General features: G+C 37.7%; 1 protein-coding gene across 3 annotated transcripts in view; it reads right to left on the reverse strand.

The window, feature by feature from the left end:
- Positions 1 to 22,349, reverse strand: part of Plcb1 (phospholipase C beta 1) — a 661,556-nt gene that overhangs the window by 177,943 nt on the left and 461,264 nt on the right. For all 3 annotated transcript variants that reach the window (XM_070006762.1, XM_070006761.1, XM_070006760.1), the window contains exons 10-11: positions 16,883 to 17,029; positions 6,468 to 6,625 (exon numbers count right to left, since the gene is read on the reverse strand). In XM_070006762.1, the coding sequence (XP_069862863.1) occupies positions 6,468 to 6,625; positions 16,883 to 17,029 (305 nt within the window). The remainder of the gene's footprint in view (positions 1 to 6,467; positions 6,626 to 16,882; positions 17,030 to 22,349) is intronic.

Consider the following 22,349-nt stretch of genomic DNA (forward strand, 5'->3'; position numbering starts at 1 on the left):
AGATGTGTTCTTTTTTTTTTTTTTTTTTTTGCCTTGGAAATATTTCAGAGGGGGCCCATAATAGGGCAGCATGACAAAACTGGTGTCATTCTTTCATAAATGTGGTCATTAGTGGACATTAGATAGGAAAATTTATTCCCCTTTTGCTGCTCCTTACCCAGCCCAAACTAATGTTTGAGGAATTTTAGCACTGGATTCAATCATCTATTAGCAATACATTTCCATTACTAATCTCCAGTGGAAAGACCTGCCCTTGAAACTCTTTTGCTTTGGCAGACAGCAGCAGGGAATATTTGGATATCCATTCTATGTATGCATTCATGGAGCCATGAAATTGCACCTTCAATTCTTATCATTTCTTCTCGGGGATGTAAGGAAGTCTTACTTTCAGAAATACTCAGTTTGACAACATATTCATTTAACATGGCTTCATCATGGACTTTTCCATTATCACTCAGTTTTCTATCCGTATAAACCTTGGTGAAGAGGATACCTCCTGAGAGAATCAAAGGGGCCAGACTTGGAGTGGGCAGGTAGGGATGTCAACTATGATAAAGGAGGAGGTTAAGTGGGAACAGAGAATTAGACCCAAACGTGAATTAGTAGGCTATGATTATAGGAAAGACAAAAGCAATATGGCCTACAAACCAAGGAGCAAATAGATGGGACAAATAGAAGATAGCCAGACTCTAAGACAGAAAACCTTCCCTGTCCCCTTCTCCCAGAATATAACCTTTTTCTTTTGCCCATACAATAAATAGGCCAATAAGAATTCTTGCTTAGGGGGCTAGATTGCATATAAGTGTTCAAGATCAAATGTCCTGAAAGGAGATAAATGATGTGACAGTAAAACTTTGCAATCAGTTCGTTTTGCTGCCAGCAATTCAGCCTAGGTGTAGAGGACAATGTAATTACACTGTGAAGGTCAAGTCCAAATATATGGGAAAGCCCAAAGGAAGCCCAATCTTGGGAGCACCTTTCCATAGTCTCCCAATAGGTTATGCATGAAATTATAGGAAACTATGGCCAAAATTCACTAGTGTGATGAATAGAGGCCAGAAAGACTAAAAAGGAAAGCTCTGCTATGTTGTGTTTTGTTTTTTTCCTACTTCATTTGGGATGGGAAAAATTCATCCAAAACATTTACTAGGCAATTGCTATTGCAGGTCAGGTTTTGATCAAAGTGCTTCAGACAGATGAGGGAACAAGACAGAGATCCCTATCTTCACACGCTAGTGGGAGACTCAATAAATAAAGGTCATGATAATTAAATTAAGCAGTGTGTTAGAAAGGTTAGACATAGAGGTGTGAGAGAATTTGAATCAGGATGGGGAGGGAGACTCATGGCTGCTTGTCAGCATTACATAGAGAGAGGACCCAGTCAGCCTTATTCTGAAGGTGACATTTAAGAAAGCTACAAGGAAATCAGCAAGGAGCGATGTGGGTAACCAGGAAAGGGCATTCCGGAGAGAGGAGCATCTAGTGCAAAGTCTCTGAGTTAAGACTTGCTTGTCCCCAGTAGGAGAGGGGAGAAAGAAGGTAATTCAAAGATTGGAATACTGTTGGGATTTGTCCCGTTTCTTCTCTTTTCTTTCTTTTTTTAAATAAGGTTTTTTTTTTTTATTGTACAGAGAGTTTGAAGTTACATGAGCAAGGTAATGAGTACATTTCCTTGCCAGCATTGTTGCCTCCTCCTTTGTTTTCCCCTACCATCCCGTCCCTCCCACCTCCTCAACTACACCCCCACCTACCACCCCCCTAAATTGTAAAGTTTATTTTTCGGCATAGCGTCATGTACATCTCATCGTTGCAATGGGTCAACCTGTATCCCTATTTAAACAATTTGTTTTTTTTTTCCCCCTTCCCCTCCACAAATTATACCAACATCAAATACAGTGAAAACAGGGGTTATACCCTGGGGGAGGGACATACAAAGCAACCAAAAAAAATCACATGGTACCTTATAAATACGTTAGAAACAATAGCAAGCAAGAAGAAAAAACCACTTGTGTCCCAATCTTGGGGTTCATTTCGCTAAACATCATCTTTTCTGACCTTTTCTGCTCTTCCCAGACATATACTAGTTATTTCAAATAAGGGAAAGCATGGGACCTATTTTTCTTTGGGCCTGGCTTACTTCACTTAATATAATTTTTTCCAAGTCTTTCCATTTCCTAACAAATGGGGCAATGTCATTCTTTCTGATGGAGGCATAGAATTCCATTGTGTATATATACCACATTTTCTTGATCCATTCATCTACTGAGAGGCATCTGGGTTGGTTCCATATCTTAGCAATGATAAATAATGCTGCAATAAACATAGTTGTGCTGGTAGCTTTAGTGTGGTCTTGTTTGTGATCATTTGGGTAAATGCTTGTAAGTGGGATTACTGGATCATAGGGGAGCTCTGTGTGGAGTTTTTTGAGGAACCTCCATACTGCTTTCCAAAGTGGTTGAACAAGTTTACACTCCTATCAACAATGCAGTAAGGTTCCCTTCTGTCCACATCCCCTCTGGTTTCTCTTCAGATCGTATAAATCTTTCGCCTTTTACTTCTGGTTTTCTGGTGATTAATTGGAGATAAAAGTCTCACAGACTTTGCTGCCCAGGCTGGCTTTGAAGCACGATTCTCAGATCTCAGCCTCCTGAGTAGTTAAGATTACAGGCGAGATCCTATTTCTTTTCTAATGCAATTTTTAAAATTTATTGTACACACGAGGTGCTTGGGAAAGCAAGCAGCATGCTGAGCTGCAGGCAGCACAGGGCTGGTAAAAGGGTAAGGACAGAGCTGAAGTGCACCCTGCTGCAGGCACTGACACCAGAGCTGTATCCTCAGATCCTTACTTGGCCTTGCTCTGTCTTGGTCCCGATTCAGAGCCTCCTAATCAGGTTTAGCTTTCTGCTCTCCACCCATGCCTTTCCAGAACTGTCTACCCTGCCAAGGCACAGGAACCACGAAGCACAGCTAGAGGAATGAACCATTTGGAGCTGATCTGTCTCCTTGCTGTGGCTGTCCTGGGACCTTCCTACCCTTTACTCCAGCAGACAGAGAGAAGAAGTGGTCCTCCGGTCTGGACCTAATTTATTTTTACAGCTTCGAAACCTCCAAGTCTTTGTGTAGATATGGTCTGGATGCTGGGTTTCTGGAGCCCAGAAAGGGCCATTCAAAGAAGGCATGGCTTGAGGATGACCGAAGTGACCAAAGAGCCACTTATCCTTAAGGACCTATGGAGAGTGACTCCCAGGGAACCGGATGAGCAAGTCTACATGGCGCAAATGCTCCACACACAATCAACATGCACTGCAACATGCCCTGTGTTTGTTCTCCACAAGAAACTCAAGGATTTGTCAGATTTTAATTTTCAAAGAAATGGAAGTCCTCCTTTCTAGGACAAAGGGGTACAGTGAGGGCAGGGAGGCAGGCGGGCTCTCTCTTGGAGTGGTCAACTGCTACAGGGCCATTCATCCATCCCTCTTCAGCTTTATTAGGGTATGCTGTGCCAGCCTTTCTCCACTGTGGGCAGACAGAGGGGCTCAGACTACACTGGCCCTATCAGAGCTCACCTGTCTTCCTGTTCACTGACAGAGTCCAACCAGGCTAAGCTGGAATCTTAGGTAACTAACAAAGACAACAATTGGAGCAAGAAGGGAAGGAGGAGGACTATGGTAATGGAATAAAAACCTATTGATTCTTCTGTATAAGAAAATCTATAGAGCACTCAAGGGGATCTTGAGTTTGAAGCCAAAGCTTGGGATGCATTGTGAGACCCTGTCTTAGGGAGTAAAGGAAGGGGGAAGAGAAGGAAGAAATGCACAGATTTTTCAGAGTGGTCAATTGCAACAGCAGGTACAGCCTTTTAAGATTTTGTTCAGAATCAAGGCTAATACCACAAATTTTGTTGTAAAGTTTAGTGTGGGATATTCCTTACTTTTCTGTAATTATTGTTTGTAACCCACATTTAACAAATCATGAAAAGTCAAATTCCTGGCTCATAAATAATAAATACAATTTAAGGTGCTAATGATAATGTTTTGAATATATTTTTATTGCCAAATAAAGTATTTTTTTTTTTTTTGGTGGTACTGGGGATTGAACTCAAGGCTGAACTTGGCTTGCTTGTTAGGATGGAGCCATACCACTTGAGCCATACTTCCAGTACTGACTTTGGTTGGTTATTTTGGCTATGGAGTCTATAAGACTTTTTTTCCAGGTTGGCCTTAAACTATCATCTTCCAGATTGTAAGTAAGATTAGAAGCATGAGCCACCGATGCCCAGCCAATATAGTACCTTTGATCAAAAAAATCTATTTCTCTTTCTCTACCCTTAAACTTGGCTGAGGCCTGGAAACTCTTGCTTCTATTTTGCTGTTCTCTTCAGTGATAGTTGTCTGTGTTTCCACATCCTAACTGACCCAGAGCTAAAAACTGAGAGCTTTTTCTCCACCCCTCCCCCACCAAGTGATTGTGAAATCTGACTTCTCAATCTTCTTAAAAACAATAGAAACAATCACAATTCCCAGTTCTTCAGGTACCACCTGGTCAGATTTTCCTCTTCCTTACATCTGCCATTCATGGAGCTCTCCCTCATGTGGTAATGCGTGGCCAAGGGGTTTACCATCTTCTTCATCCAAGGTTTTGCCTGTTCTGGTGATGTTGACATCCATTTCACCCAGTATTCTGGCCTTTCACTGCCTCCACCCATTTTCTTCACTTCACATACCCATATGTTTAGGCTCTTGGTTACTTATGGCTGAGCCAGTTCTGTTCTGACTGAGACCCAAGTAATGGGGTTTGTGCATATAGACCAATAGATTGTTCTCTGGTCTTCCTCCTCTGCTTTATTTTTAAAGTGTTGAGCATTCCAAGTCAGCTGAGAGAAAGTGTTCCCTGAACCTGCACAATCTTCTTCTAAATTCCTCTCCAACCTAGGGGCACAAACAGATTTCCTCACTTCCCTGGCCTCTGGGGGTGTCTCTTTGCAAGGGTTATCAATAGCACTTGGATATTTATCATATGTATGGACATATGAATAGGAGGCCCTTTGTGGGATAGGTTGGAGCCAGATGGGGATGTGGCTTAAAAGGTGGAATGCCTGGGATGCCCAAGGATGGAGGCAAAGGTGGAAAGAGAACAGAGACCAAACACATGCCTTCTTGTTTAAGAAAAATGGCTGAGGGCTGGGAAGGTGGCTCAGTGGTAGAGTGCTTCCTTTGCATGCATGATGCCCTGTGTTCCATTCCTCAGCACCACATAAGCAGAAAAAGCCGGGCGTGGTGCTGTGGTCAAGTGGTAGAGCGCTAGCCTTGAGCTGAAGAGTTGAGAGACAGCGCCCAGGCCCAGAGTTCAGGCCCACGACTGACAAAAAAAAAAAAAAAAAAAGGCTGATGTTTTTTCATCATTAACCTTTTGGTCCTGTCTGAGAGACAAGACTTATAAAGGTGCCCATGAAATATGTTTTTTTGTGTGTGTGCTTTTTCACAGCACCCAATTCTTAGCATAACTCTGTTTCCTGGAACTTTTCCAGATCACCTAATAAAAACCCCAGTCCTGTCAGTCCCAAGAAACCACAAAGTTCCAGACCATGTGAGCAAATAAACTCAACTTTGACTACTGATGCATTCCTACTGATTTTGAGAGATACCGATAGCCCCAAACCTGGCACTAAAGAATAGAATTTTATACAAGTTTTTCACCCCACACCTGCAAATCTGAAATCCAGAAAAATCTCTAAAATCTGGAAATTTTGAACACTGAGATATACACAAAAAGTTTTGCTTTTGAAATGTTTTGGATCTAATAAGTCAGATTTGGAAGCTACAAATGCTTGGTCAGAAAACTGTGCAAATACAGTATTCCAAAATCTGAAGCATTGTGGTCCCAAGCATTTAGAGTAAGAGATACTCAATCTGTAAAACTGAATAGCAATTAATATCATCATACAAATAAATGAAACAAGCTATAGATAAATTCAACAATACCAGCAAATCTTTTTAGCTATGTGGAGTGAAAAAAATGAGAAAAAATAATGCACAGTACAATAGTAATCAATATATATGAACCTTAAAATTATTTAGGCTTGGCCTTAAAGTTATATAGATTTAAAATGTAAAAAGTAGTGATTAATCCTCAAGAGAATGGCCAACACTAAAACCAGCTGATATATGGGGTTGTTTTGAGTATGGAGTAAGTTTGTTTCTTAATTTAGCCAATTAAGGATACACTTCTTATATATTAAACTGCACAAATAAGCTGTCTATATGCCCAACTTCAACTTCCTTAGAAATTGGTTAGCATCTATTCATTCAGCTAAACTCAGGGTTAAACTTTTAGCCTCTGAAATTATACAAATATTGATAACCTGTGGACTTCATTGTTATTCCTCAGACTTTCTACCTTATGGGGCATTAGCTGAAAAAGGTCAGGTCTCCCTAGCTGCCTCTCTTGGCAACATGTATTCACTCTACCTTGAAGGATATCTCAGTGGTCATGGTGAACCCATGAGTAATGACAGGCTCTTCTTCTGCAGTCCTTCCTTTCCAGCAGTCCAGCTCCACACAGCGACAACCAGACAGAAGCACTTGGCGATACATCTCGACGGAAGAGTTTCCAGCCAGCTGACCAGCTATAAAACACCAGCAAAACAATCTCCAGAATCCCATGAAACGAGCAAGGTAGTTAGTGTTGGCTTCCTAAAAAAGCTCTTCAACCATGTCTAGGTGTTGAAACAGTTGTTCATGGCTTTTGTCCACCTCAACATACCAGAAGGTTACTGCTACTGCACAAGCCCAGAAGTAATCATGTGTTGGGGGAGAGAAGAAGGATGGCATTGTAATAGTGACAATGATATTTGATTGGTAACTGCTTATCATGTGTCAGTTATATCTTTGGACTTTGCATGTATTAAACATTTAATCTTCAAAAGCAACTTCTCTGAAGCCAGGCTTATAATCACAACACTGGGGACAGTGGCACTGGGAATACTAAGGTAGAAACATTACTATTTTAAGGCCAGCCTAAGCTACATAGTAAGCCCCTGTCTCAACAGCAGCAACCACAACAATAACAGAAAAACAAACAAATATCTGATATCACTATTGTATTCATAACAAAATGCGTTGCAGAGGCTGGATTGGTAAAGTGGTAGAATGGTAGAATATATGCTATTCAAGCCATAGTACCAGCAAAACCCAAACCAAAATATATTTAAGCATTTTAGATGATGAAAATGGCAGAGAACAGTTCATTTGCTCAAGTTTTCCAAGGCAAGATATGGAAACAAAATAAAACAAAAAAAAAACCCCAACAACCAGAATTTTTAAAATATGGAACACAAGATTTAACATTGTTAAAATGGCATAAGTCTCCGGGCTGACAAAATTATTGTCAAAACCCAATAAATTGACACTGTGGTATAAAACTTTATATGGAAATATAATGGGCCTTCTTTAGTCAAAATAATATTTAAAAATATAAAGTAGGAAGAATCAGAGTTCAAATTTCAAAAGTTATTACAAAGTTATAACAGACAGATGATGTGGTAGTCTGGTAAGGATATACATATAGATTAATGCAGCAGCAGTAATGACCATAAATAAAGTTTCAACAGGTTACCCAGACAACTCAGTGTAGTGAGAACCTTCTCTTCAATGCCTTGTCTTGTGACAACTGAACAGCCACATCCAAAGAATGGAGGTTGATTCTCATTTGATAATCTATCCAACAAATGAACTCAAAATGGATCAACTTCCCACCTATGAGAGATAGAACTATAAAATTCTATAGACAGATACATAGATACATAGAAGATAGGTAGACAGATATAGACAGTAGCTAGCTAGCTAGATATATAGAGTCCAATAACACAAACAAAAGGGCAACTATGAAAACTTAAAGTTTCTGTGAACAGAGCTGAAATACCACAATGAAGTGATGAGATTATCATAATCAAGGCCCCTAAAAAGTCTGCGGGTAGAATACAGGGCACAGAGAAACTATTAACACACTTACTCTTTAGAAGTTAATAGGTGTCACTAATTTCTTGATAGATTATAATAATATAATAATAATAAATATTGTTGTTGTTGTTGTTGGTTATGGGGCTTAAACTCAGTGCCCTGGTCCTGTCCTTGAGCCTCTTTGTGTTCAAGACTAGTGCATGACTACCTGAGCCACCATGCCATTTCTGGTTTTTGAATAGTTAATTGGAGATAAACATCTCGTGGGGACTTTTCTATTAGGCTGGCTTCAAACTACAATCCTCAAATCAGTCTCCTGAATAGCTAGTTAGGATTACAGGTGTGAGCCACTAGCTCCCAGCTTGACAAATTATTTTTAAAGACTAATAATAAACAACTTCTGGGAGAAGGCCATTTTCATACCAATTGAAGTCTTTGGCTTCCCATGTTGGTTTGATTTATACTCCATTAGCCTCCATCATTTTTTATTGCCATACAAACTGTCAAAGTAACTTTGAAATGGACAAGATCTGCCTTGTAGAGACACCCAGGAGAAAGAAAATGGAATTTAAGCTTCCTGACTTAATTTTATTTATATGCATGTCACAACACTCGACCATCAGCATAACAAAAGGATGACATTGATGAGTTTTCCAGAGCCCTTATACATGCACTGAAAGTCTGATTATGGAGCATTGCATAACACTTTACTGAAAAATAAGAAGAAAAAAAGAGAACATAAAGCAGGCATGTTTAACACACAAACGTGTTCACAAAAACAGAAATGCTGACAGAACAACCTAGAAATTCCTGATGGCATTGATAATGGCTTCAGAATGTATTGCTTCTGTAAAAATTTATGAATCTCTCTAGTAAAGGAAGGGAAAAGAGGGAAGAATGTAAGTAAAGAGGTAAAGATAAGCATTTACATTACTCCTACAACTTAGGACTACATAAACAAAAGGTGAAGATTTTTTTTTTTTTTTTTTTTTTTTTTTTTTTTTTTTTTTTGGTCCAGTCGTGGGGCCTGAACTCTGGGCCTGGGCGCTGTCTCTCAGCTCTTCAGCTCAAGGCTAGCGCTCTACCACTTGAGCCACAGCACCACTTCTGGCTTTTTTCTTTTTGCTTATGTGGTGCTGGGGAATCGAACCCAGGGCCTCATGCATGCAAGGCAAGCGCTCTACCACTGAGCCACCTTCCCAGCCCAAGGTGAAGATTTTAAATAATTATCAGGCTAACTCATTGAAACTGCTTTCTCCTGCAGCAAAACAAAACAAAACAAATTACTCCCCCCCCAAAAAAGAGACAAAAACACCACCACCACCACAATAACAAAAAACCAAACCAAAACAAATCCAGGCAATGGTATGAAAGGACAGAGAAGATTTTTGTGTGTCTGTTGACTGTATCCAATATCATTACTTATTGTGCGATGTCTGAGCCTACTTCATTGATACTTTGGTGAACAAGAGTTGTTGTCATGGGTTTAAAGCTAGATCACAGTTAATGGTGTAGTAAAGTAAATAAATACTATGAACAGACATTATCTGAAAAAGATGCATGTGTATTAAAGATTGCTGACCTTGTTGGCGTCATGGTTGTTTGAAATGGAATATGGAAGTTTAGAGCTAAAATAAAAGCTGCTGTTGGATCTCTTAGTAGCCAATGACCTTAATTAATTAATTAATTTTTTTTGAAGGATCCTATCTCACTATATATCCCAGGCTGATTTCTAACTTTCCAACTGTTGAAACATGTGCTGTGCTCAGCTTTCATTACCTTGATTTTTGTATTTGAGCTAACAACCTCTTGATCAATCGATAAAGTTCTTGGACTGTATCACAACATTTAATACAACTCTAGCCTCTACTCACCCTAAAACTAAGGATGCTATATTGTAATCTGAAACCTATGGAAGAGAATTTCTTCTTCCTTTGCAGTAGCTGTCCCACTTCCTAAACCTCTTACCAATGTAATTTGTAAAAGTGTTGATTTATGGCTTTCTTTGTTTCCATGGTTACTGGGGAAGATGCCACTCAGGGTAATCTGAATCTACAGGTCACAGTTACTCATATTTGGTTCATTCATAATGAAGGGTCTTCTTAGTTCCTTTCAAAACAAAGTTGTATTTTACATTTACAATACCTAACCAATACATGACCATTTAGTTAGAAAAGGCTCAAAAAGTTTCTAGAAACATTTCTTTGAATTTGCTTGGAAAAAATTTTTCTTTTGTCATTTGAAAGACAGCTGAAAAGATTTTGGCATACTTTTAAGTATTGACCAGTGTGTTCTGAAAGGCATGGAAAGGCTGTATGGTTGGGTTTGTGAGATGAAAAGACTCCTGGAAAAATCTAGAGACAGACAGAGACAGAGACTCAGAAAGAATTAATAGTCAAAGATCTAATGCTATCCAAGCTCTTGTAAGGTAGGCTTGTTGCTCATTCTTAAAATGAATAATTTTTATGAATAATGAAATCTCCAAAAGAAACTGTATTTTGAGAACCAATATTTATCTGTAATGGTCTTTAATGCACAATGCCTTTAAATGAACATTTAGCCTCCCTGTATGCCTCACTTCATTTACGGAGACTTGTTTTTTTCCTTTTCAAACATATACATTGATAATCTCCATCACTCTTTTTCTGCCTGGAGTCTCAAACTTGCTTTGCTTTTCTTCCTAAAATTCTAAGCATCTCTTTATTGCATCCCATCCATTATAGTTCCATTTGATTTGATCCAATAACTATAGCTTCTAGGACCAAGGATCTCCAGGGGTTGGTGCTGTGTCATGAGTCATTCAGTCCCTGGCATTCTCTCTCTGGTCATGAACATTTTTTTTTTCTTACAATGTTACCCATGTTTTATTTGGGTATATTATTATAGAGATAAAATGAACCATACAAAACATTAAATGGCCATCTTTCATTGATAGCTTTACTGTTCAGTCATCTTTAAAATTGAATATACCATTACATTCACATAAATGACTGTAGGCATTCAGAGAAGTAAAAAAAAAATCAGAATCAGCACATTGAAGAGTAACTTTGTTTTTAGAGATGAAAATATATATCCTCTCACACATAATTTTGCTCAGATCTCTGTATGAACAATTTCACAATGGATGCAATGTTGAGAAATACAAAACAAATTAATATGGACTTGAGGAGATTCATTATAAAACATTTTGGATTCTTATTAACTACTTTATACATATAGTTAATGATATTAGGACATTTTTCAGAGTAATGAAACTTTTTAAATATACTGTGTTTGCTTTCGTAAATCTATTAAGATTTTCTCTAGACAAATTTAGGAAACTTCATTGGAGGTGTCAACGTAAGTCCAAAATTTTTAATGAAATGGAAAGAAAGTAATTAAACCAATGTTTAAAGAGAAAAACTACTAACCAATTATAAAGACAAACACAAACTTTAGCACTCAAACTAACTTATTTTGAATCATAAACATGTCAATGAATGTTAGCCAATACATTGTACAGAAATATTCATATATAAATAAGTTCAACTGACTTTTGAAAATATAGAAGCAATTTATGTCATATATGTGTCACTGATGCCATATATATCATTTATACATCATTTATCTGTCATGTAGTATATGTGTGTCACTGCCATGCATGGTGTGTGCATGTCATATATGTTGTGTAGGTCATGCATGTGTCAAATATGTAATATGTGTCATACACATCACACACATTGCATATGCCACACATGTCATTTATGCTATATATGTTTCCATATGTCATTTATGTCATGAATATCATTCACCTGCCATATACATATCATACATGTTATGTATGTCATGTGTGCATCAAATATGCCATGCATGTCACATATGCCATATTGGAGTGTGTGTCATGTGTTACATGTATCATGCATGTCACATGTGCTATGGGTGCCATATGCACCATGCATGCCATCTGTATCATATATTTTTCATATGTCTTGTATGTCATGCATGTCATCATTATCTGTATTCTTTATAATTATGAGTTATTATTATATGAATTATTATATTTAATCAATCAAAATATTGGAGATATCAAATCTAATGTTTTCAACATTGAAATCTCAAATCTAATGCTTATTGTTCTGAGCTCTATAAGGGTGTTAGTTATTCAGAGTTATATCACGTTGCCTTGCCTTTGTATAAAATCCTTCTCTCTGACATGTTTTAGGAGCATGGCAAGGTTTATGCAGTGCTCCAACGTATAGATTGAATGGATGTATTTTGTCTCTGAATCATCAAGGTGTATTTGTCAAGAAAAACAATAATTTCAAACATAATCACTACTGGGTATATTGTCAAAAACACCCAAAACTCTCAAACTGACCATCATAATTAAAAAAACAACTCATTCTCTTTATATATTATTCTCACTGATTGGATTTAGTTTTCCTATTGGATCTACCTTGGAATTCAACAAGGGGCAATAATGAGGAGAAAAAGAAACACAAAAATGCATTGGTAAATTAATTATTTTTTATACTGTGTATTTAATTAATGTAGTGCCATTGAAAGTTCAAAGGAAAGCATCTCACGTAATGAAATTCGTCTTATTTGGATTTAGACTAGAATTTTAAGATAAATGCTACCTCTTTTTTGTTGTTGTTGTTGTTGTTGTTGGTCATGGATCTTGAACTCTGGGCCTGGGTACTGTCCCTCAGCTCTTCAGCTCAAGGCAAGACCTCTACCTCTTGAGCCACAGTGCCAATTTCAGTTTTCTAGTGGTTTATTGGAGATAAGAATCTCAAAGACTTTCCTGCTTGGGCTGGCTTTGAACTGTGATCCTCAGATCTCAGCCTCCTGAGTAGCTAGGATTACAGGTGTAAGCTACAGCTCCTAGCTAAAATTCTAGTTCTTAAATGCCACCCCTTCCCCAAATTAGAGAAGTGGCGAGGAAGATGAGAATTGGTGGTCACCTTACTTAACAACTCGTCTGTGAGTCATTTTGTTCACCTATATTCTAATAATAGAAAAGTTAAGAGCTAACTTCCTGTAACAGGAAATGCCAGCATTTCTTAGATGCATTTGAATGGATTTTTTCTATAAAGCAACTCCTTATTTTAAATAGTTTCTATAGATAAACTTCCAACTTATCTTCAAAACTGAAGTATAAAATCTATCTTATTCTTTTAGGTATTGATTTTTAAATTTAATTAAATTCTATTGGATTTGGCTTTGGTTACAAGTTTATTTTATAGCATTATTAATTAGTTTTGGGGAGTTTGATATATATATATATATATATATATATATATATATATATATATTGAGAGAGAGAGAGAGAGAGAGAGAGAGAGAGAGAGAGAGAGAGAGAGAGAGAGAGAGAGAGAGTCAGTCCTGGGTCTCAAACTCTGGGCCTGGGTGCTGTCTCTGAGGTCTTCAGCTCAAGGCGAGTGCTCTACCACTTGATCCACAGTGCCACTTTCGGTCTTCTGGTGGTTAATTGGAGATAAGAGTCTCATGGACTTTCCTGCCTGGTCTGACTTTGAACAGTGATCCTCAGATGTCAGCTTCCTAAGTAGGATTATAGGCATCAGCCACCAGCACTCGTAGGAGTTTAAAATAGGAGTTTAAAATTTGTAAACAGATGTTTCAAATTATCTAAAGGCCTTTGAGAACCACAAGTTCTATATCAGTTTCATTTACAATTAAAACAATGACATTATTACTGATATATGAACTGAACTAAATTTTGACTCTTATTCAAAGAGGATTTCAGGCAAAACCTTGAAAAGCCTGTGCTAATTTTTGCACAGACATTTCTCTCTGTCTCTCTCTCTCTCTGAGTCTGTCTCTGTCCATTTCACTGTCAGTCTCTCTGTTTCTGTTTCTGCCTCTGTCTCTCTCTCTTTCTCTTAATTATAGAGGATTCCTCTTAATTCCTCTGAATGAAAATAAAGGAGTTTAAATAAAACAAGGTAAAATGAGGAAAGTTTATTTAATTTAACTCTAATGTGAATTTTAGTATAATACATAGTTTTGAAAGGGAGGGGCAAAACAAACAACAAAATATCACTCATGAGCAGAATAGAATTTAAGACAATTCCCATTTTCAAATTTTGAGAATGTATGAAAACATGTATTCTAACACTGAAAGTTAAATAATTGCGCAGACAATTACCTATATGAGTCAAATACAGAAATCTGGAGCCAGCTCGTTGAGCACCTTTTTCATCAATGAGTGCTGTGTGAAGGCTGAGGATGTAGCTTAGTGGCAGAGTGCTTGCCTGGCATGTGAGAAGTACTGGGTTTCATTTACAGTATCACAAGAAAAAAAAGCTGTGCGACTCCTAATTCCCATCAGCTCTACCTTTTAACAAATTTTAGCCACTAATATGCTAACACTTCAAACTTAAATCAAATTGATGCCATGGAACCATATTTTCTACCATAACTGCATTCACAAAGTTATAAGGAGGAATGGCTTTATGAGTGACAGTCAGGAAATTAATTTGGTTGAGGCTCCCTACTGAAATGCAGTTTTAAGAATATAGAAGTTTGGGATGTAGCTCAATGTTAGCGTGCTTGCCTTAATATGAACAAGAACCTGAGTTCAATCTCCCATCCCTGCAAAACAAAAATAAAACAAAAAGCCCAACAATAAAACCAACTATAATCTTATAGATATTCGATCTATATTTTGTAGTTTTCATTGTTTTATCAATAGGAACTATTTCCTCAGAATTATTATATTGTTATAGTAAAGCAAATTAGTAACTATGAATAATTTGTGAAGCATCAAAATGGGTAATAAAAGCAAAGGAAGGCTATAGAACCAAGAATTTAAGTTGGAAGATAGACGTGGAAATATCTTTGTGAATCATGTTCTAAAAAAGAAGGAATAAAAGTTGTTTCCCAAAGTCCCATGAACTTGGATGGGAGCTATGAAACTTTTGAAGTAGCCAGAGAAATGACTGAATCCAAGGAGGCTAAGTGGACTCTTGAACTGAATGAAACCTGCAGTGGTTTTACAATCAGGACCAAGCAATACTTGTCCCTCTCCCACTGGAAGCAGTGGTCCACGTCACCTCTCTGAATCTGGGTAGGCTTATGATTCTTTTGAAAAATAAAGAAATAATGTCGTGAAGCTGCCGTCATGAAGTGAAAAATGGCAAATCAAGCCTCTTATTTGCTTGTTCTTGCAACCCTGAGCTTCCATGTAAGAAGTCCACCTACCTTAGTGTTACCGTGGTATGAGAGAGCCCAAGATGCCAAGCTGAGGCCTCTTATAAGCAACTAGGTTCATAGCTATGACTCATTCCAGCTTTGAGTCATTCTAGCTGAGGTGCCAGGCATGATGAAGAAGACTCCAGCTGATTCTGGCACCCAAGCACCCCTCTTCCCCTTGTCCTTCCTCCTCCCTTCCTCCCTCCCTCCCTCCCTCCCTCCCTCCCTTCCTTCCTTCCTTCCTCTTTTCTTCCTCCTTCTTTCCTTCCCTCCTTCCTTCCTCCTTCTTCCTTCCTTCCCTCCTTCCTTCTTTTCTTTCTCCCCTCTCTCTTCTTCCTTCCTTCATCCTTCTCTTTTCTTTGTTGCAACTTAAGTTTGAACTCAGAGCTTCTTGCTTACTTGGCTGGTGCTCTAACACTTGAATCATGACTTCAACCCAACTTTAAGCATGTTATTTTTCTCCCAGTGCTAGCTTTGAACTTCCATCCTCCACATTTCAACCTCCTTCAGAGCTTTGATGATACATGAAAGTCACTGGCACCAAGCTTTGGTCCCTTTATTCTGTCCCCAGATGTGACCTAATATGGTATGGGATAGGTAATACCATCCCTTCAATTCACTATCTGAATAGGGTTGAAATAAAATGATGTCTATTTTGTGCCACTGTGTTGCTGTGAAGGAATAGGTGACTAGAACAGGGTTCAGGATACGCCAGACAAACAGAGTCATGGCACACATCTTTCTCAGTAGCTAAGGCCTTGTGCCTGAGTTCAAATCCTCTCCCAAATGAAAAATTGCCCTGAAGCATGAGGAACATTGACCAAATATGGACAGCAAGTGAGATCTCATACATCTGTTGTCTGGGGTAGGTCTGGCTTTATCTTACATCTGTTAGGACCATATGAAACAGGAAAATGATGTTGTTTTTAAATAGCATTGTTGTTTTTGGTGGAAATGTATTTGAAAATATAAAGTATTCAGAGCTGATTAAAATATGTGTTGATTAAAACTTTGTAATCTGAAGTGAGATTGTATATTTGTGAATATACAAACATGTTTTGATATTTTCCTTTTTAATGATTTGCCAGAAACCACAAGAATATAACATTTAGATTAAATTAGGAAGCTCACTGTGGCTTTTTTCCTATTTAGTTATAATCTTTACTACAAAAAATAAATAGTCACTGAGTTTTTTGGCCTATAGATCTGTTTCACCTTGAACTAAAAGCAATTTACCTTCAGCAGAAGTTATTAAGGACCTCAGAGCCCTCTTACAGGTGAAACAGAGCCCAGAGATGTGAGTGGAGCTGCAAATGGCTGTTTTTCTTTTTTATTTCTATTTTTTCCTCTTCCATTTTTGCAATGTAGGGAATGCATCATACATGCCAGGCAAGCCCTCTGTCCCTGAACTACTTCCCCAGCCCTGGAAACAGCTTTAAGTTCATTGAAGAATGAGTCCTGCTGCACAAAAATTCCATTGACCAAGGATAGCAGACATGGATGTATTTCAGATGATTTAGAAGCTTAGGTAGGCTCTGAAGAGACACATTCTACTGCTTCACAAGCATTGACATGACTGTTTATGGGTGGAGAAAGACTTACGTTGTGGAACCCAGTGTTCTCTGAGGCCTTTTAGATAAAGGAACTGGAACAAACTTGATCTTCATTTTGGAACCACAGTGATGAGACTAGCCAAAGTATTAAGTCAAAGAACTACAAATTCTTACCTGTGAGGTAGGTATTGTGTGAGGAATTAATGAAATAGTGAGAGAGGGGCTGAGACATGTCTTCATTCAAATCCAGTTTCTCAGGTGAAACAACTCCATTTTCTTCTCCACTCAGGTAGCGCATAAATCCATCCACTGATATCTGTCCTGGAGGAAATGAGAGTTAAGAAAAATATGAATGTATTCTCTCTCTGTGTGTGTGTGTGTGTGTGTGTGTGTGTGTGTGTGTGTGTGTGTGTGTGTGTGTGTGTGTGTGTGTGTGTGTGTGTGTGTGTGTGTGTGTGTGTGTGTGTGTGTGTGTGTGTGTGTGTGTGTGTGTGTATGTGTGTCTATCCTGTGGGGTGGTGGTGGTTGAAATTAGGGTCTCACATTGCTAGGTAAGTACTCTTACTATTGAGCTTCTAGCCTTGTTTACAGATGTTTATTTCTGACATAAGACATTAATTCTTGCCCGGGCACAAATCTAGCATGATCTGCCTGTGCTAGGCTTCTGATCTTATCCAGGGAAACAAGTGTGCCCTTCTGCTTCCATCTCTCTGTTGAGGAGGGGTGACAGGAACCTTTTTGGTCTGGGCTGGCCTTGAACCAAGATCCTCCCTAGGATTACAAATGTTGGTAGATTCTCCTTTACTACTACTGATATTAATATCAACCCTCTACCCTCTCACCTCCAAATCATCTTGATATGGATAAATAATAGTTTAGGCTTAGATAAAAATAAAATAAAATAAAATGTACTTTCCTGGCCCCCAAATTTCAGAGGATTTAAACAATTAAACAACCCTTTCTTTTTTAGTTCCTTTTTTTCCCCCTGCTTATGTGGTGCTGAGGAATCGAACCCAAGGCCTCATGTATGCAAGGCAAGCACTCTACCACTGAGCCACCTTCCCAGCCAACCCTTTCTTTTTTAAATATAAGAATCATGGATCAACTTTATGAATAGTGTCTAAAAATTACCAGTGTTAAATATCTAGGTGATAGAAGTGATTTTTCCAGACTTTCTATTATGTATACCATATAAGATCATTTTATAATAAGAGAAATACAAACATGTTTTGTTAATTATTTTGAACTGGAAGTATTTTTTAAGATAATCATATTTGTCTTAGAAACAGAAAATTAAAATGGCCAAAAATGAATGTCAGAATAAGAAAACTGAATTACCAAAATAAGAGTGGTTTTGGAAACAATCCGAAGTCATTTTGGGACACAGCTTAAATATTTTGGAATTTTAAATATTTTGGAAGTTGGGCACTGTTGGCTCACGCCTGTAATCCTAGCTACTCAGGAGGCTGAGATCTGAGGGTCTTGTTTGAAGCAGCTCAGGCAGGAAAGTCTATGAAAACCCTTCATCTTTAATTAACCACTGAGAAACTGGAAGTAGAGTTGTTGCTCAAGAGAATGCTAGCCATGAGAATAAGTGCTCAGGGACAGTTGCCTAGACCCTGAGTTCAAGCCCCTAGATTGTCACAAAAATATTTTGAAGTATAAAATTTATTGAGGTAAAATTCCTCTAGAAAAAGCCTTTTTTATTGTCTTCCTATCTTGTGCAATAACTCTAGCTTGAAAGCTATTCAATCTAGAGTGTACATTCTTTTTTGTTCTTTTCTCATTTTTTTCCTCTTCACCTTTTATTCATTTAACACAATTTAGTTAATAACTGCAGATGCTAAGTACACAGAAAACTAAAGCATAGAAAACCTAGCCTCTGCCTTCAAAGAGATCATCCTCTAATAGACAACAAGACCATTCATCCCCTGACCCAGGCATCAGCAGGTGGATACCTAGATATCTTTGTCATTCCTAGGATCTATTATGATGCTTTGTGCATGGTATTCAGCCTCTTCTTTTTTGTGATTCTACTTTTTGAAAACAGAAAAGAAGTCCTTCTGAAGCTGGAAGACAGTATAATTTTGTTTGATTCTTATTATTTTTTGATTAGGTCAAATTGATCAATTTGATTTTTTTTGTTGTTGCTGGTCATGGGGCTTGAACTCTGGGCCTGGGTGCTGTCCCTCAGCTCTTCAGCTCAAAGCGAGTGCTCTACCATTACCAAAGTGCCACTTCGTTTTCTCATGGTTTATTGTAGATAAGAGTTACATGGATTTTCCTGTCTGGACTAGCTTTGAACTGTGGTCTTCAGATCTCAGCCTCCTGAGTAGCTAGGATTACATGAGCCACCAGTGCCTGGCTTGATTTGACAATTTTAATTTAGGTAAATGGCTATTTCATAAAACTCAATCTCTACTTATAACTATTCCTTAGAGGGCAGGCAGTAAATCCAAGTGTCTAGTAGGCCAGGAAAGAAATATAATAGGACTGCTGGGTGCATTTTCATACCAGGGATCATGGGGTTTAGTTAACAGTCTAGTAGAAACCAAGTAAGGCTTTCCTTCTCAAGACATGTGAGCCACAGCAATAGAAGGCTGGGTAAATTAACATCTGGTTATATGATGCTATGTTTGACTCTGAGGCTGTCAATTTTTTTGTTGGATCAAATTCTTTTGATCTGTTCAGTGAATGTTAAAGGCAATTAAAAAAAGACATATGCCAATAGGGAAGAGATGACCAATGAATTTTAACATTAACATCAATTTCTTCTTATTGCTAATGACTTCTGGGCATTTGTGTGGAGAAAGACCTTGAACTATGCTAGTGACTAATCTTGATATCTGCACTGGGTACAAGACAGAAAAAGGAGACATGTAAGCTACAAAGGTTATTCTCCAATGAAGATACTTCAGTTCAAGTCAAGTTATAACTATTTTCCACATGCTGAAGAATGTATCAAAGTTTACTTAATCCATTAATGAGAAAACTAGAAAGATTACAAAACCAGTTCAAAGGTGCTATGAGACAACACATACACACACACATTCTTTTCTTGGTTTTTGTGATTGAGACATCCGATAAATATGTTCTTGCCCATACTAAGCATGTACTCTATGATTGAGCTATGTTGTCTGCATCTATGTATGGACTTTTCCCCACAAATAAAACAAAAATTAGACAATATTGTGAAGTTATATACAAAGTTTATCTGCAAATAAACTACAAATGCTCAAGCTACCTTTTCTACTTTATTATTTCATAGAAATCGAAAAATTTTAACTCTGTGTCTACGTGTGCATGTGCATTAACACGTGTGTATGTGTGTATGTCTGTGCTGGAGATTAAACCTAGGAACTTATGTATGTGAAGGAGGCATTCTTCCCTTAGCTACACTTCTAGATCCTTCATGTAATATTTATCATAGATTGAAATTAGTTAAAGAGCAAGAGTAATATGAGTTAGTGTTCTTGGTTATTATTACATTAAATATGTTTTGAAATGTAGTGAAGAAATTTATCTAACTTTGAATATGAACAATGAATAAACCTGAAGAGTAGCTCACAGAGCAGTTAAGACACCAAGCAGACACCAGGCATCAACTCTCAGCCCTAAAGCTTGCTCTGCTCTTGGTTCTGTGCTTACTGAGTAGGTATGCTAGAGTTTGAGACAATATACCAATCTCTTCTCCTTTTTTATTTCTCCCATTGGTTATTTTGAAGATAGTATTTTGCTTTTTGTCTAGGTTAGACTAGATTATTATTCTCTTTTGTTTCTGGAATGACAAATGTGTGGCACTGCACCCAGCCATTGGTTGCGATAAAAGAATTTCACAAACTTATAATGCCTGGGTTGACCTTGAACTCTGATCCCTCAATCTCTACCTCCCAAGTAGCTAAAATTACAGGCTTGAGACACTAGATGTGGCTTTCAAGACATCTGAGGAATCAAATGATAGGCAGAGATATGTCAAAATAAGAAAAAATGTAAAAATAAAGATTCACAGTCAGTGTATAATTTAATAAGCATTAGCTAAGGGCCAGGAGTTCAATTTCATTAACACAAATCATTTGGAGAAACAAATTAGCTAAAAAAAAAAAAAACAGAGAAAAAGGGCTCAAAGCATGGCTTACATTGTAAAGCACCTGCCTAGCAAGTATGGGACTCTGAGTTCAAACTCTAGCATCAGTAATAAAAAAAGTTCATTACATTGTATATGGGTAGCTACTACTCCATCAATACTCATTTCTCCTCTTTGGTATAGCTTTGGAAGCATTTCCTATTATCAATCCTAAGTAAAAAAACAGTCCTGACTAGTACCGATAATATCATTCAGACAATCTTCCTTAGATTGCTGGGCATTGGCTCAAATGCATCAGTCTTTATTTTTAAAAATAAATCTCAAATCATTTGCAAGATTTCTTATGATATTTTTCAAGAGTCAGTTGATACTTTTAAAAGAGATAGCTGATGACACACAAGAGCAAAACTTCTTGACCACAAAGATAAGATGGGGACTGGGAATGAAGCTCAGTGGAAAAGGGGTTGTCTTTAATGTTCAAGGTCCTAGGTGAAATCCCTATAGTGCAAAAAAACAAAAAGTTGGAGAACATATTTCTTTTCTAAATAGCACAAGAAATCCAGGTTCCATTCTGCCAGCGGTAACTTGTCAGGGACAAATTCTCTTATCATGATTAAACTCTATGATTAAATTTCCTTTCAATTTCTGATTATATAAATTAAAGTGAGCCAGTAGGTTAGTTGTTAGTTAAATAAAAACAGAATGTCCTGGGATAGAAATGTGGCTTAGTGGTAGGATAGTTGCCTAGCATGCATGAAACCCTGGGTTGGATTCCTCAGTACCACATAAACAGACAAAGCTGGAAGTGGTGCTGTGACTCATGGTAGAGTGCTAGACTTGAACATAGAGAGGCTCAGGGACAGTCCAGGCCTTGAGTTCAAGCTCCAGGACTGGTAAAAAAAAAAAAAAAACAAAAATAGAATGTCGCATATTGGAATGAACTCATGAAACACCAAATCACACTAGGAAATAACTTCTCTTCATCTTGATCTTATTCTAGAAAATCATAGTATTTTCTATTGTAAGTTCACAGGGATAAGTTCAATTGGCAAGGTCTGAAAATACAATGGCTTACATGTTCTCTTCAGAAATACTGGTATACTTTCAACTGAACCTGTCACTTGGATAATGACATCTAAAGATCTTAATAAACATGTATAATATTTAACTCACAATCAAGTAGGAAAATTTATATTCCTCAAAGAATGGAAAAAAAATCCTTGTTGATCTATGAGACTATTTGAAAGAAATTCTGGTGTTCAATGAAGAAGGTGGTAGGTGCTGTGAAATGGGAACAGAGCTGATTTAATTACAGAGCAATCTTGAAAGAACATAAGACTAGAAATGCCTTGACTAAAATGATGGTCCTGACAGGCCATTTAGGTATCTTTATTTTTTTCTTTTTTGATATACTTTTGCTGCAAAGAAACTCTCAAATGTCATATAACTTTTGCACAAATGTTCTGGCCATCCACCAAACCTTGCCTCCATCTGACCCTGTCCAGAATTCTTTGGGCTGATGAGTGGGACTCAGCTGATACTCTTCTAAAAATAACA

Source organism: Dipodomys merriami, unplaced genomic scaffold (genome assembly GCF_024711535.1).
Source record: "Dipodomys merriami isolate MVZ:Mamm:240054 unplaced genomic scaffold, mDipMer1.0.p SCAF_7, whole genome shotgun sequence".
NCBI lineage: Eukaryota > Metazoa > Chordata > Mammalia > Rodentia > Heteromyidae > Dipodomys > Dipodomys merriami.